An 18,396-nucleotide genomic window follows, 5' to 3' on the forward strand; every position below is an offset into this window, starting at 1 on the left:
ATTATATATATATATATATATATATATATATATATATATATATATATATATATATATATATATATATATATATATATATATATATATATATTGCAATACTGATTTTTCCACAATTTTGAAAATGTACTGTATATCGCAATGCTGACTTTTCAGAGTTAAAATCTCACAACTATTTTCATATTATATTTTTAATAGGTAATTTTATTTACCTATTTTAAAAACATTTAAACTAGCCAAATTTGTAAATTGTATTTCTATAGAACCTTATTGAGTGTGCGGTTTTGCACCACACTAATATTGTAAATACATCAATACACTTTTAATATGAAAAGTGTTTAAAAGTCTTTTAGGAAAACACTTTAAGAAACTTATTTTTTGTCATTAGCACACGGTAACTAGCGCAAATATTTTATTTATTTAATTTTGCTGTTATAACTGCAAATATGTACAAACTTACTACAGTTGCATCTCACAACATTATAAGAAGACTACAATAAACATATTAGTTTAAAACAACATAGAAAGTAATTAAGAGCATCCGGGAACATATAAACTTGCCAGGTGTGTGCCACAAAGTAAATGGGCTGTAGGTTAATTGGGCATTGATTGTCATAGGTCACGAGGCACTTGAGAACCAATAATAACAGGCTGTGTTCCTTCACACGCCAACCAAGCTTAAACCTGAAGGTGTTGATAGTTCCGCGCTATGGCAGAATATTAGTAAACAACCATTTTCTAAACACAACGAAGCCAGCGTATGTTTTCTAAGGACTTTAAATATTGTTATCCAAGTCTGAATTACATTTTAAAATATGTTTTGGGGGATTTTGAGAGTCATGTTTGGACTTCCTACACAGTTGGACACACATTAAGGTGAGTAAATTAGTATTTTTTTTTATACTTTTAACGTGTACTTGTACTATGACAGCTTCTCTGCCTGTAACCTGTTGCTTTAGTCTACAAATCCATCCTGACGTTTTTGCTATGTACGTTGCCTTGCACGAGCTGAACTTGACTTTCAGCGCGCTCACGTCCAAGTTGTACGAGCATGCCAAAGTCCACGTGCAGCGCTCGAGGGGGCGTGTCAGTTGCGCGCCAGTCACGTGCGTCAGGCGTGTTGTTGACAACGCCGCAGGGAGAGCCAGCATCTGCTGTCACACCGAGCCGACTTTTCTATTAATAAGGGCCGCTGAACTTTTAGATTGTTTAGTATCAAAACACGCGTTAAACAGGCTGCTCTAAAAACGTGTGCTCTCCCTGAAGGCGAAGGGTGTTGAGGCTTTGATCAGCTGCTGGAGTCAGAGCTCAGACCAACTTAATCTACTGCGCAGTTTTACACCGATGAAACAAACACAGACAGACTGACACTTCACAGTTGCACACTCCGAGAGATGCAAGATGCTGATGTTTACTTGTGTGAGTGGCTGAACTCGAATGAAAACTTGAGTCTGTGCTTTAATGTCCTTTAAACTTGTTATGACTTTTATTATGTACTAATAGGAGTTAAAGTTGTGTAGTTGGGTTATTTGTCAACAATATGTCTCAATCCATAAAATAGATATTGTGATAATACATTGAATTTAAATATATTGATTATATACATATAATTTCAATCATAATCAGGGGCGTATTTAACTAAGCGAGGTAAGCGGCCCCCTATAAATATCTAGAAGTAAAAATTATATTGTGTGTGTATATAATATAATTTTCTACCATGTTTTGTATAATGAGTTAAACAAATACAATTTTAATGTAATTAAATATTTAATCTACAATCAAATATAATATTGTTATAATAATGCAATTTTATGTAATGGTAATAATATTATAAAATATCATTCCGCAGTCCAGCAGTCAAATTTAATAATTTTTTTATTTTTGATTTTTAGTTAAGTTTATTTTAAGAAAACTAATCATTCAAAGAGACTGCATTTATTTAAAATGTCGAAAAGAAGATTGATATAAAACGCAGCAATATAAATAAATATTTAATAAAAGTTGAAAGGGTGTGTTTCAGGACTTGGGTCCTATGGCTGAAATTGCTTAGGGCCCCAAAATCACTAAATCCACCCCTGATAGTAATGGACATTATTGTACTTGAGTGTATGTACGTCACATGCAAATCATAATTAGCTGATAAAGTTGTTGATAAACGTTATGCTAATAACAGCCTGATTTCATGAGAAAGCATAAAGTATTTTACGTTTTGCCAGTTTAGTGGCTAATTCGTACAAGTTCAGTCGTACGAAATTGTACGATTTTAAAAAGGAGGCGTGGCACCTAACCCCACCCCTAAACCCAACTGTCATTGGGAGATGAGCAAATCGTTCTAAATTGTACAAATTAGATCGTACGAATTCATACGAATTAGCCACTAAATCAAAATTTACAAATTGCCATGAGATTGTGTTGGCATTGTTAAAGTTATTAATAATGATTTGTTTGTTTGATTGATATTTTTTGCATGAAAAAGTTTACAGAAAAAAATGGGCTTTGAAATTCATGCTTTCCATAAAAGTCCATGAACTCAAACCTACAATGAAAATTATTTAAAGAGAAGAGGAAATTGTGTGTGTGTGTGTGTGTGTGTGTGTGTGTGTGTGTGTGTGTGTGTGTGTGTGTGTGTGTGTGTGTGTGTGTGTGTGTGTGTGTGTGTGTGTGTGTGTGTGTGTGTGTGTGTGTGTGTGTGTGTGTAGTTTGTATTCTTAGTATTGACCAGACATTTTAATTTATGTATCGATTAAACTTTACAAAAGTGATTTTATATACATGGAAAGTGTATTCTAAAAGTGCTGGGTTTTTTAAGCCATTATTGGGTCAAATATGGACAAACCCAACAGGATTTAAAGGTTAAAAATGTCATTTTAAACTTACTTCGATAATATTTGTAATATTTTCCAGTACTGGGTTGCAGCTGGAAGGGCATTCATGTGCTGAAAAGTTGGCGGTTCATTCCGCTGTGGCGACCCCTGATGAATAAAGGGACTAAGCTAAAAAGAAAATGAATGAATGAATGAATGAATAATAGTAATATTTTTCAGTACTGGGTTGCAGGTGGAAGGGCATCTGCTGTGTAAAACGTGCTGGATAAGTTGGCGGTTCATATAGTGGCGACCCCTGATGAATAAAGGGACTAAGCTGAAAAGAAAATTAATGAATGAATAATGGTAATATTTTTCAGTACTGGGTTGCAGGTGGAAGGGCATCCGCTTGTAAAACGTGTTGGATAAGTTGGCGGTTCATTCCGCTGTGGCGAGCCCTGATGAATAAAGGGACTGAGTCTTTTTACTCAAATACTTTATAACCAACTCCAATAATTGCAGTTAGTCAATGATTAGTACACTGAATGACATTTATAGTGTCTGTTTTTTTTAAGTATATTAAAATATTGCATTTTAATAATATTGTCTGAATTTAAGCTCTTATACTTTTTTCTGCTTTAAACTTTCAGCCTAGTGGTTATTAAAATACATATAATAAGATCCTGTTGGGAATCTTTAATTCCTGATCACTGTGTGTGTGTGGTTTGCTTTCTTAATATGGTTGTAAGACATCCATTAGAGTGCGTATTAAATGCAAGTACATTATATTTAAAAATAAGCAGCATACTCAATCTGGCATGTATTTATTAAAATACATAAGTAAATGTGACCTTAATAAATTGCATTATATTTTAAATTATTTTACAAAAATACACTAAAACATTCTTGCATAATAGTTTTTTTTTTTTTTTGAACCAAAGGAGCTTTTATAGTCAACTCCACATACATCAGTCAAACTGACTTAAATATTAAGTTTAAACTTTTTATAACTCAAAATAATTAGTTGAAACCTGATTTACTCATTAATATTAATTAAAGTAACATGTTTTTATTACTTTTTGCCATATCACTTTTACAGTGTAGTATTTTGGGCCTACGCCATGAGTCTTTATAACTCAAATACTTCAAATAACTGCACCAAAACAATTCTCACACTGACTGATTAGCATTGTATTTAGTGTCTATTTTTTGTTTTGTTTATTCAAATATTAAATTATTTATATTTCTTTACCAAGCTTTTGACTGATTTTAGCTCTCGTGCTTTTTCTCTGCTCAAACTAAACTAGCATAGTGGTTATAAAAAAAAACGTATAATAAGATCCTATAGGAAATGTTGAATTCTAGATAACACATTGTGTGTGTGTCGGCAGTTGTTTGGCCGTGTATCATTAGAATACGGGCAAAGGGATGAAAGTGCAGTGTTAATCGTTCTCTCTCTCTCACACACGCAAACGCGCGCGCGCGCGCGCATCCATTCATCGGCTATTGACAGCGCGTCCCTGTTGAGCGGCTGCGCTGGAGCTCCTCTCTTCTCTTCTCTTCTCTCTAGCGCTGCCAGTGGACAATCAAACCTACACACCCACCTCTGTCTACACTCGCCTGTTCAACATTTCTTACTTCTGCTAGAAAAATACATCGCTACACAAACCTCAGAGCTGTGAATCGCAGCGCGGCGCATCGTGATACACCAGCAGCAATAGCTCCAAAAGCAAGCACAACATGGAGTCCCCTCCAGATCCAGCGAGCGACCCGGGCAACGGCGTCTCAGAGCCGGTTACCCCGGTCAGGGAAACCCCGGTAAACCTGGAGACCCTCCGCAAAGCTGAGCACCAAGCCCCGGTGCGCCGGCAGAGCTGCTCCAGCACCAACAGAGGTGAGACGGATCGATTATTCGCAATCGACACCACATTGATTCTCCGTAGGGTTGATGAGCAAAACTTCAAAGTGAATTCATTTCAACTTAAATGGCGCGCGTAAAAATCATTCCAGAGCGCGGAATGCTGCAGGAATAAGACGGGCTTGCATGACATGCAGAGGAATTGTGATGCTTTTAGAGTTGCTCTTTTCGTTTGAGGGATTGATTCTGCAGTCGCTGCTGGATAGATGACAGGCATCGACGCTCAAATAAACACACGCGTTTGTCAGACAAATCAATGAAAGTTAATTTAAGATTTGTTCAGATGCGTAAAATAATATAGAATTAGACCCTCCATAACATGGGTATGTTGGCTGATTAAATTAGTCTTAAAATTGGAGATGAAGTTTCAGATTGTATTTCATATTGCATTCATTGATTGTCAGCATGTCCAGTGCACGTGCTCTGTTTGCGCATCAGAGATGCGTAACGACTTGTTACCCACACACAACGTATATTTAAACACTGTTTTAATATCTATTTTTTGTACAAACGAAGATCGATCTGTTTTACAGTATAGACAGTAGGTTTTTAGCCACTCCCCCCTTCGGTGTCTCCATTCAACTCATCCAAGTTCTGTGTAAAATGTATCGGAAAACTTAAAGTGAACAAGTGACAGCGCGTAAAGTAGCGTCGCGAATCTCTGCAGATTGTTATGTGTCGCGCTGAAGGGTATATTTAGAGGCTGATTTGGTGAATGTGGAATGTAAGCTGGTTATGTAACAGGTTTTGCCATAAACAGACGGGGAAAACCATTCGATATCTTATGTGAAAGTGTTGGGTTTAAATGCTTACACTAGTAAGTACACGTAGTGTTTTGTCAGTAGGTTTTCCTGAGGTAAAATATCTCGTATAACGTCGGAATCAAAACAAAACAAACCTAAATAAAAGCTACCGCGTGGAACGGGAAGGCTGTTTGGTGAGAGCTGATAGAACAGTTCTTAATTATTCAAATGAAATGACGTCGAATGTCGAACGTTCTAACGATTCTATGGAACTAGAACCCTAGAACGCTGTTTCACTTTGTTGGTACTTTCCCCGCGCTTGGCTGTTATGTAATAGCAGTCAGAACAGAAAGAGGCAGGTATTGGGAGGCTGTGTCCGGATGGGAGTTTTTAGGCAAGTCTTTTAAAAAAAGAAGGAGATTGACTTTGAGACACTGCTAACCTGCTGACCCATATTCACCCCCCACCCTTTACAGCAGGACTAAAGTGCATCTGGAAGGGAAAGGCGAAAGAAAGAGCGCCTCTGTCCTGTTATGTAACCCTTGTGTTGAATGGAGGACGAGAAACAAAAGTGTTCAGTGGGACTGTTCTGCTCGGCCGTGTTAGAAATCCACTTTGCTTTCGCAAGACTTGTGCAACAAACACACCAGCAGCAGTCAATAGAGCCGAGAGGTCATGACATCAGCTGTACGCTGGCGAGTTTTGATTTATGACTTAAATATGTTATGTCATAGGCATTTGCTGGATGATAAACTGTCATGCTTCTAGGATTTAGTTTCGAAGCATTAATTTTGGTTGCTATTGGAGCAATGCAATCATTTCTGATTTATCACAAGCTTTTAGCAACAAGTTAAACTACTCATGTTTGCGGCAAGTTTTACTGTGTTAACTTAAAATACATCATTTTAGTTCCATTGCGTACTTTAGAAGTCTTCAGGGCCTCAGAAGTTTAACAAGTGGTACTGATAGGATAGTTGTCTGGTTAAATGGCAAAAGTTTAAAAAAAGTTGGGCTGAAATTTAATTTGAAGAACTAATTTGATTATTATTAATAATACTTTATTACTATTTATAATGCATGACAATACATTTTTACACTAAAGTGTAAGTCATTTTATTTATTTTTATATATATATATATATATATATATATATATATATATATATATATATATATATATATATATATATATATATATATATATATATATATTAAATTGTTGTTGTTGATTTACTATTTAATAATATTTAAGATTAATTTTTAAAATTGCTTTTATTATTATTGTTATTGATTTACTTTTTAATTATAATATTAAAATTTCCTATTATTATTACGGTTATTGATTACCGTTTCATTATAAGATTAAAAAATACTTTAAAATTGCTATTATTATTATTATGGATTACTATTTAATTATAAGCTTAAAATTACTTTAAAGCTGCTTTTATTATTGTTGATGTTTGCTGTTGTTAATTACAATTTTAATTAGAAGATTAAAATACTTTAAAATTGCTAATTATTATTATTATTATTATTATTATTATTATTATTATTATTATTATTATCATAATCATCATCTGTAAAATGCATTTCTGTATATGAAGGCTAGACCTTTTGGTATTTTTAAACATTTAGATAATATCTTGTAATATTGTTTTTACAGAAAATGATTGGCTGTTTTTGTAGGAAAGACATCATAGTAAATAATTTAGTATGATAATAAATAGTATAATAATAGTAAAATACTTGTTTTATTGTGAATTAATATTTTTTTCAATGTCAGATTAAAACGGTGAGTAAAGCTGACAAAATATGTAAAATCCAGCCTATTTTATTTTACTTGGTGACATTCAAAAATGTACAAAGTGCGCATGTTTAATAAAATGTTTAATAAAGCAAGTTTCCAACTATATATATATTTCTTATTGAAGTAAAATAACTAAAATAAAGAAACAAACTATAGGCATTACGGGTGCCACAGTGGGTAGCACGATCGCCTTGCATGTTGTTCCCTTGTTTGCATGGGTTTCAACCGAGTGCTCCGCTTTCCCAAACAGTCCAAAGACATGTGCTATAGGTGAATTGAAAAAGCTGAATTGGCCGTGTATGAGTGTGTCTGGATGTTTCCCAGTGTTAGGTTGCGGCTGGAAGGGCATCCGCTGCATAAAACGTATGTTGGGTAAGTTGGCGGTTCATTCCGCTGTGGCGACCCCTGATTAATAATGGGACTAAGCCAAAAAGTAAATGAATGATGATTGAAGAAACAAACTAAAGCAGGTAAAATGATCGAAAAAACTACAGATGTAAAGACAAACGGTTCAAACTAAAATAAAAATTGTAAATGAAATAAAGTACAATTGGTGCTAAAACAACACAAATTAGCAAGCGATCTAATGAATTGGCTGTAAGCGAATTTATAATTTCTATTTAGCATTCGTTTCTTCAGCTCTGTTTTAATTTAGATTATTTTTGGATTAATTCTGCAGCCCTGATAGATGCTTCGGGAGAGAGTGACAGAACTTGTTTCAGCAGCACACTTGTATCCATTCTAAATGCTTGCTTGCTGACTGCTGTTAAAGCTCATCATGTACATTATTTTGTTTTTATGGCGGTATATAAATATCAAATTCACACTCGACTACATGTTTGACCAGCTGTGACTGTTAATCATATTTTTGGCTGCTTAAACACAAAACCGTGGTTCAGTCAGATCTCCACACAGGCACGTGAAGCTGCTTTATTAGTAGTTAACCACATGCAGTTTGTGGTTTTGCTGGTGGTGTGCGAGGGGGTTTACTGTGAAACCACACCGCTTTCATCACCAGTCAAAAGATGTCTGTGTACATATGGAGAAAACCATAGGAAGTTTGTTTTTATGCGTTTCAGAGTTATTAGAGTGTTTGAGTTTCACCAAATAGCTTTTTTGGCCCCATTTGTTCAAGTATACACTAAATATTGGGGAAAGGCAACCTTAAGCTGCACTTTACTTTGTTTAGATTCTGATTAGTTTTTTTTATTGTTTTTGGTCGTTAAGCTTTAATATTTATGTAATGAAGGTTTCATTTGAATTAAATGTCATCCAGTGGACTCAATATACTACTTTTATTAGAAATATTACTTAAACTTGGAAGGAAAATGTCAGGACTGTAGTTAGTTCACACTTCATGTGTGCGTTTGTTTCAGTAATTTTGTATTTAATCTCTCTTTATTGTAACCAATATGGTTTAAATGGTTAATAGGTCCAACTCATTGTAGTAAATATATTTTGGAATAATAAAAATTTAACTCTACACTCACTGGCCACTTTATTAGGTACACCTTACTAGTTTTTGGTTGGTCCCCCTTTTGGCTTCAGAACTGCCTTTAATCGTTCGTGGCGTACATTCAACAAGGTACTGGAAATACTCCTTACGCCCTATTCACACGGGGCTTCAGCGTCAACGCTTGACTGAAGGCGTGTCTGAAGTTGGGGTTGAAGTGATCGTCATAGAAGCGTCAGCCAATGAAATTCAGTCAGCAATAGGCCACTGTCTAGCTGGTGTATTTACATACAGCGATCTGATTGTCTGACGCTTTCGTCGGCGCTTAAAGTTGAGCTGTTCCCAACTTCTGTAGCAAGCAACACCTCTGAAGCGGCGCAGACGGATCCACAATGCAGATCGGCAATGCCTGACATCACCCATTCAAAGTGAATGGAAAGCGTTGGCGCTGACGCCCCGTGTGAATGGGGCGTTAGAGATTTTGGTCCATATTGGCATGATAGCATCACACAGTTGCTGCAGATTTGTCGGCTGCACATCCATAATGCAAATCTCCTGTTCCACCACATTCCAAAGTGCTCTATTGGATTGAGATCTGGTCACTGTGGAGGCCATTTTAATACAGTGAACTCATTGTCATGTTCAAGAAACCAGTCTAAGATGATTTGCGCTATGTTATATGTTATCCTGCTGAAAGTAGCCATCAGAAGATGGAGACACTGTGGTAATAAAAGGATGGACATGGTCAGCAACAATACTCGGGTAGGCTGTGGTGTTGTCACAATGCTTATTTGGTATTAATGGGCCCAAAGTGTGCCAAGAAAATATCCCCAACACCATTACAACACTAGCCTGAACCTTTAATACAAGGCAGGATAAATCCATGTTTTCATGGTGTAATGCCTAATTCTGACCCCACCATCCGAATGACGCAGCTGAAATCGAGACTCATCAGACCTCGGTTGTAACGAGTGGTTATTTGAAAAGGTCTAGCCATTCCCCTCTGACCTCTGTCATCAACAAGGCATTTGTGTACACAGAAATGCCGCTCAGTGGATATTTGATCTTTTTCAGACCATTCTCTGTAAACTCTAGAGATGATTGTGCGTGATCAATGCCAGTAGATCTGCAGTTTCTGAAATACTCAGACCAGCCCGTCTGGCACCAACAACCATGCCACGTTCAAAGTCACTTAAATCACCTTTCTTCCCCGTTCTGATGCTCTGTTTGAACTGCAGCAGATTGTCTTGGCCATGTCTACATGCCTAAATGCATTGAGTTGCCGCCATGTGATTGGCTGATTAGACATTTGCATTAACGAGCAGTTGGGCAGGTGTACCTAATAAAGTGGCCGGTGAATGTCCTTAACATTTTTCATAAAGAATTGAATATTTTTTTTTAAATTGTTCACTCTTTTTAAAGCATTTTACATGTGTGGAATCAACCTAGCAAAACACATTCATACATTTCTATTTAGATATTATAATTACGTTTATTTTTGCTTAAGATTTGTAGCTATTTGAATGGAGGTTTACACTGAGTGCTCCGATTTCCCCCACAAAGTCCAAAGACATGCACTATAGGTGAATTGGGTTGGCTAAATTGTCCGTAGTGCATGTGTGTGAATGAGAGTGTATGGGTGTTTTCCAGTGATAGAAGCGCATCTGCTGCGTAAAACGTGCTGGATAAGTTGGCGGTTCATTCCGCTGTGGCAACACCTGATTATTAAAGAGACTAAGCAGAAAAGAAACTGAATAAATATCATATATTAGATAAATTTATCATAATACCAATGCTAATACGGTTTATTATTTCATTATATACATATTGACATTTTCTTGTCATCTAACTGTCCTTAGCATAACATCTAAATGCAAGTTAAGTATAAAAAAAAGTCAATATGTACATATATTTAATTAATATGGAACTGTAATCGCATTAGTAATGTGATAAATACATTTTGAATAAGAAAATGTAAAGAAATGGAAATTAATATATGCATAAATAGAGAAGGCAAGTTTATTTATACAGCACATTTCATACACAGTAGGACGTTTCATACACATACCGAGTATTATTTTAAAATCTGTTTGTTTTTTTGCATTATTAATATGCTAGATTTAAATAACTAAAGGAATCTGAAGCTAAAAAAAATGCAATTATAATGTATAATTAGAAGTAAAATGTGTTTTGCTAGGTTTATTGCACCCATGTAAAATGCTTTCGAAGCAGTAAACAATCTCCAAATTATAGTTTGTTGTTCAGACGCTTCACTTTTACTTTGTCCACACAAACCAACATCCGGATGTGAATACTTTTTTAGTAAGAAACACATTTTCCCTTTTTTTTCTCCTTGTACATGAGTCTTGACAATAACAATCTTGACTTCATTTTTTTAGCTTGTTGTGATTTTGTACCTGTGCTTGTTCACATCCACAAAAGAGCTCGGGAGTAGGTCAAACATCACATTTGACCTTCTAGGAACTGAAAGGCGCAAGCTGAAGGAGCGGCGCGTGATGTTTTAACCCTCAGTCTGACACTCGACATCTCATTTAAGATGGGGCTTTTGAAGGAGAGACATGGGTCAAGATGAGCAAATGCACAAGTGTTGAAATCATGCTGAGATTGTGTTATTGCTGTGTGTGTGGCGTCTTTGAGAAATGGGAGTAATCTTTAATTTTATTTTTTTAATGCGCATTTTGGAATATCCTATCTTGCGTCAACTCGTAACTTATTTTAGAGGCTAATTCGTATTAATCTGAAGATCTCATTTGTGCATTTATAGAATGATTTGATCAACGCAATCTCACGGCAATTCGTAACTTTTTGATTTAATGGCTAATTCGTATGAATTCGTACAATCTAATTCATACAGTTTAGTACGAGTTGCTCATCACCGAATGATGGTTGGGGTAGGGTTGGGTGCCACGCCTCCTTTTTAAAATCGTACATTCATTCGTACGACTAAACTCGTACAAATGCGTACGAATTAGCCACTAAACTGACAAAACATAAAATACTCTCGTTTCCTCGTGAGATCAGTCTGGATTTGATAACCCACCAATGATGATGGGGTTTGGTGCCATGCCTTCTTTTAAAAATCGAGCATTGTCATATGACTTAAATCATTTTCATACGAATGACTTTGTACAAATTAGCCATGTATTTAAACCATTTACCTTATTAATTAAACAAGTAAAATACTAACACTATCGTCAAGGGTTAACGCATGTCCTATTAAGCGAGTTAGCAACTAAGTGACAAAACGTAAAATATTTACGATTCCTCACGAGAACAGGCTGTTACAACATATTTATGTGCTTTTGAAAGCTTTAAAATAAAAGCCTCTATATACAGTAGGCTAACCATTTGACTGCACACAAGAGCCAGGATATAATTTAAAAGTATAATAATATTTTATTATTAAATATTATATTATTTAATATTGTTGTTGTTATTATTATATGAAATATCATTTTGGTTAATATTTATTAGTAATCTTGTTTTCACATTTTTTTAGTTTTCTTAGATTTGCTATATTTTTCGTTTATTTTATATAAATATTTTATATATTTATATATTTTTTTAACTTTAATTTTAAACTTTTTATCCATAAAGGTTTTATTACAGTAATGAGAAACTTTTATAGTTTTATTTTATGTTATTTATATTTATAGATGTGGCACAATTATAAAATAAAGTATAATAATAAATGGTAACGATGTGAATAATGCCTTTGTCGCAGGATTTTAACCAGAAATTAGTGTAAAAATACGTTTAATCCTCATAAAATTCCAGGATAAAATTTAAAAGTACTCCGATTGTGTTCGTCAGACAGAGAAAAAGTCGATAGATAGATAGATATATATATATATATATATAGATATATATATATATATATATATATATATATATATATATATATATATATATATATATATATATATATATATATATATATATATATATATATATATATATATTTATTTATATATATATATATATATATATATATATATATATATATATATATATATATATATATATATATATATATATATATATATATATATATATATATATATATATATATATATATATATATATATATATATATATATATATATATATATATATATATATATATATATATATATATCTATCTATCTATCGACTTTTTCTCTGTCTATATATATATATATAGATAGATGAGGGCTTAAAATGGAGTAAATTATGGGGCAATTCAAATTTTTGCATTATCTACACTGTAAAAAATAAATCCGTAACATTTACAGTAAACCGGCAGCTGTGGTTGCCAGTACTTTACTGTTAAAAAACACTGTACAAACCTAGTGCCTAGTGTCATTCACACAGCTACTAAACACCAGTATGGTAACACGCATAAAATTTAAAGTCATGAAATAAACATTGTTTATCAACATTAGATGTAGCATAAATCTCTAATGTACATAAAAAGATCCATATTAATGTAAACCAAATGCATAAAAAGTGATGTGCCATGCAGGGAATTCTGGGAAAGTCAATGTATGGTTATTCGCCGTATATATTTAAGGAAATATACCGTTAACCAGGTTACGGATTTGTACTGTAGCATTTTTACTGTTTTGTTACCGTTGAAATCACGGCCATTTTTTTTTACAGTGTACTCTTTAAAATGTTGTTTCATTGTTCATTTCTTCAGTATTTTAGAATCCGAACTATAAGTTTGGTCTTGAAATCTAAATGATTTCCTACTCTGACTGGTATTGTAAGTTATGATTTGGAAAGGAAATGTATTTTTGATTTATTCAGGTTGGAGACAGCTTTATTTCATACCTCCTTTTTTTGACGCAATTTAAAATTGTAGTTGAATCTACTATATTTCTCTTGCTTTCCCACTCATTTGGAAACTTTATAATGTGTTCATTCATAAGTGTGACACTTGTGGCGTTTTCAGCCTCTACCGTATGAGGATTTGAACAATTGTACTTCATCTCCAGAGCGTTTTTGAATTTGCAAATGCAGCATTTCGTGTTGGTCTAATAGCACTTTGCGTCTAAATATAGCTTCTCATTTGATTGTTTAGTTTTGACGTGGCAAAGATATGCAAACAAGCTTTTTACACTTTATTTCCCCATTTATCTTTGCAAAAAAGTTTTTCATTTTTAATTCTTGCATTAAGGAGGTTTATTTTTGCACTAACTAGGATTGTTTCAGGGCTGCGTTGTGTAATTTAGAAATTTGTGCTTGCAGTTTAATTTGAGTTCATTAAACTGCAGGGAAAAACTAAATTAAGATTTTTATGGTGGATTTTTTTTCTCTCTCTCTGATTTTCAGTTAAATAGAAAAAAACTAACACTAAACGACTAACTATAATCAAATCTGACTATATATCAAATACAAATGTTAAGAAGCATTTTTTTTAAAATCTATTTTTAACCCCAAGAATCATTTAGAGGCACCAAAACATTGTCATTTCTTATTTTTCAAGCATTCAACAGCTGTTGAGCATAGCTTGGCGTAGATCATTGAATCTGATTAGACCGTTAGCATCTCTTTCAAAAATATAGCCTGAAATCTACACTTACTACTTACACAATGGATCTTCTGTAGTAAGACCGATGCTAATGGTCTAATCTGATTCAATAATCTATGCTAAGCTAAGCTAAAATGTCACAGAAATATACACACTATATACATTGACCCCTCTGTAGTTACAACGTGCTCTAAGACGAATGCTAATGGTCTAATCTGATTCAATGATCTATGCTAAGCTAAAATGTCAAAGAATTATACACTATGTAAATTGACTCCTCTGTAGTTACATCAGGCTCTAAGATGGATGCTAATGGTCTAATCTGATTCTATGCTAAGCTAAAATGTCACAGAAATATACACTATATACACTGACTCTTGTAGTTACATCATGCTTTAAGACAGATGCTAATGGTCTAATCTGATACAATGATCTATGCTAAGCTAAACTGTCATAGAAATATTCACTGACTGTTCTGTAGTTACATCATGCTCTAAGACAGATGCTAATGGTCTAATCTGAATCAATGATCTATGCTAAGCTAAAATGTCACAGAAACATTCACTGACTGTTCTGTAGTTACATCATGCTCTAAGACAGATGCTAATGGTCTAATTGAGTCAATGATCTATGCTAAGCTAAAATGTCACAGAACAATACACTGACTATTCTGTGGTTACATTGTGTATTAAGAACGATGCTAATCGTCTAATTCGATACAATGATCTATGCTTAGCTAAGCTAAAATGCCACTAAAATTTACACTGACTCTTCTGTAGTTACATCATGTACTAAGTCTGATGCTAACGGTCTAATCCGATTCAATGATCTATGCTAAGTTCTGCTAAAATGTCACCGAATTATACGTTGTTTTTATTAAATACTGTGCACATAGCCAAATAAATATTTGCTATATGCCATCGGATGGAGCAAATCGCTTGTAAAGCTCAGGTGCTGTTGTTTCGTTGGCGTTTTTGGATGCACATGTGCGGAGCGGTGCTTTAACTTAATTTCTCTTTTATTGGATGGCGGCGCAGTGACTGTGGGGTCTGCCATCTGTGGAGGACTAGCCTATAATTACTTATTAGTTGGCACGGCAGACAACAATATTTTGCCCATGTCAGAGAGCGCTGGTGAAATGTGTCACCTGCGTGCGCTGATTGACTCTTTCCAGCAGGAGGGAGATTTCAGCGACTGAAAGAGCCAAGCTGAGCCTCTTTTATTCAAAGCCGGCAATTAAAGGCAGCAGATATTGTGTGCTGACACTGATGTTTAACGCCGCACCGCTCGCTGTCAATCTGCTTAACCTGGACATGAGAACGCATCCAATGCTGTTTGCTTTTACAACCTGAGTGCAGTTAAAAGAATGGTTCGGCCAAAAGAAAGAAAAAAATGCATTGCAAAATAGTGTATTGCATTAAATGTTCAAATATTTAAACTTTATAAATGTAAAAATCTCTTTTAGTATGCTTTTATTTTTTTATATTACTGAGAATATAGTTGTATATATTTTTAATGTAATAGTATTCATTGCATTATTTATTGCACTTCATACTTATGCGCAGCAACACTTTGACAGAAGAAATTGTATACACTGAAAAAAATTATTCAAAGATGATTCCTTGGATTTACTCTTATGTTAAGTGGTTGTAAACAATTTAATTGTGTTGAATTTAAACACACATTAAGTTGAACATTATTCAATTTAATTTGATTGTTTAAATTCAACACAAATAAATTGTTTGCAACAGTTCTGCATGCAACACTTTTTTTTTTTTTAGTGTAGTTTTATTTAATTGTAATGACAAAATTATAAAGTAAACTACAATGATAAATGCTTACTATTTGAATGCTTTTGTTTCAGTATTGATATAAGATGTTGCTAATGGTAATGAGAAATTGGTGAATGTTTAATTCTATTAAATATGATCTAGCAATAATAATAAAAAATGTAGGTTCGTGGACAAAATTATTGGTTATGCCTAATATTTGGGTCAAATGTAATTAATATCTTTGAGAAACTATTGTAGTTTCTCTTACTAGATTTAATATTTAAGGTTTTCCATTGTATTTTAAAGTTTTGCAGTGCTTTTATATTTTATTTTGTTATATAAAATATTTTTATTTTATTCTTGAACTAATTGCAAATCATAAATCTTTCAGGGTCAACCGCTGAAATGATTGTACATTTTTGTATTACTAAATATTATTTAACTTTTAAACATTTATTAGCCCCCCCCCCACCATTTTTATGTTTTCTTAGATTTGATATTTGATATTTTTCATTTAATTCAACTGTAATTTTGTTATGCTTTTTTAATAATTTTATTTTGTTGCTAAACTAAATGTTTTCCCAGATTTGATCTCTTTTTCTTTTTCATTTTATTTCATAGTAGCATTTTATTTAGTTTTATTTTAGTTTCAAACTAAATGCAAATGATAAATATTAAATAATAATAAAAAAAATATTTATTTATTTATTTATTTTGGATTATTTATTATTTTCCTTTTTGGTTTATAGCAATTTTGTAGGGCTTTTTATTTTTTTATTTTTAACGAAATGCAAATGTTAAATATTATTTAATAGTAACACATTTCCCCCTTTTTTTTCTTTTTTTTTTCTTATCTTAGATTTATTATTTTTCATTTTAGTTCATACTAGTTTTCTAGTGCTTTTTATTTTATTTTAAAACTAAGTGCAAATGATTAATATTTTACTTTTATATTCCGAAAACGACCCAGCCTTTTTTTCTCATGAATTTATTTATTTATTTTTTAAGATTCATCCAAGATTTGTTGACTAGTCTGAAATCAGCCGAAAACACCAACTGGTCAATCAAAGCCAAGTGTTGTTGCAGTGCCAGCCTCGGGTCCGGCCAGAACCCTGCAGTGAAGCTTCAGAATGAGGATGAGTGTTTGGCAGCTCCGCTTTTCTCTCCTCCTGCTTCTTCATCATCACAGGAGCGATGGGTCATTTAAGAGGCTGTTCCTTCAGTGTGTTTCACTCCGAGGTTAAACTGCGGCATTTAACAGGTTTCGTGTGTGATCTGCTATAAACAATAAACTAGTTTTCCTCCCAGCAAACAGGAAACTAAAGCTTAAAACGATTTTTTTCTTTTCTTTATTAGAGTTTGCTTATTTGCTGATCTGGATTAATCTTGATCTAAAATAATTCACATATTTACACTTACAGATACATGATTTATTATAGGCATATTTCGAGGTGGGAAAAGACACCCAAACACCTGTTGTTCGCCTTGTTAGGAACTTTGGATCTGACAGGTGCAGTTTTAGCTTAGCTTAGCATAGACCATTGAATCAGATTAGACCGTTAGCATCTCGCATTTAAAAATGACCAGAGAGTTTCTATAATTTTCCTGCACCAAATGCGACATGACAGACGCATTTAAATACCAGCCATTTAAATGTGCAAAATAGTGCACTGCACTCCCAATTACATGGAAGGGTTTATAACCTATTACCAAATAGCCTCATTGACATTATTAAAGGAACACACTATTTTTTTTTTCCGGAAATAGGCTAACTTTAAAACTCCTCTAGGTACAAAGTTCAGTTTTACTTTTTTTTTTTTTAAATCCATTTAGCCGAACCATGGGTCTGGTGGGAGCACTTTTCTATCTTAGCTTAGCATAGATCATTGAATCAGATTAGACCATTAGCATCTCATTCAAAAATGACCAAAGAGTTTCCATCATTTTTCTATTTAACGTTAAAAATTGAAAGACTCTTCTGAAGTTACATCTGCATGTACTAAGACTAAAACTAATGGTCTAATCCGATTCAATGATCTATGCTAAGCTAAAATGTCAATTATAGTAGCTTTTTTTTTTTTTTTTTTTTTTTTTGGATCATGGATGGTTATGACAAAAAAAATTAAAAAGGAAAAGATTTTTTTACAGTGTGTCAGTGTAAAATTTACTTTATTTTTCTTTGACGAGTCCTTTTATTTTAACTAACGAAAATATGCTGGATTGATAATAGATTGATTGTCAATGATGAACCGTTTCGAGTTATCTGGAGCTGAATGACAAATATTAAATAATACAATATCAACAGCAGCGCTCAAGCAAAAGCTGATTCATTGGTTGCCTAGCAACATAAAGCGCAGCACACTACTT

General features: G+C 33.5%; 1 protein-coding gene across 2 annotated transcripts in view; it reads left to right on the top strand.

Moving 5' to 3' along the window:
• Positions 1-667: 667 nt before the first annotated feature.
• The window catches only part of roraa (RAR-related orphan receptor A, paralog a), a 512,855-nt gene continuing 495,126 nt past the window's right edge, over positions 668-18,396 (top strand). Inside the window, exon 1 of one of the 2 annotated variants that reach the window (XM_087310917.1) lies at positions 668-873. Coding sequence is in view for 1 of the 2 variants with exons in the window: in XM_087310916.1 (XP_087167042.1) it covers positions 4,542-4,695 (154 nt within the window). In the remaining variant the exon portion in view is untranslated. Of the gene's footprint in view, positions 874-4,378; positions 4,696-18,396 lie in introns of those variants that run through there. The other variant, XM_087310916.1, reaches the window with a different exon arrangement.

This window comes from Danio rerio, chromosome 25 (genome assembly GCF_052040795.2).
Source record: "Danio rerio strain M-AB ecotype USA chromosome 25, GRCz13ab, whole genome shotgun sequence".
Classification (NCBI taxonomy): domain Eukaryota; kingdom Metazoa; phylum Chordata; class Actinopteri; order Cypriniformes; family Danionidae; genus Danio; species Danio rerio.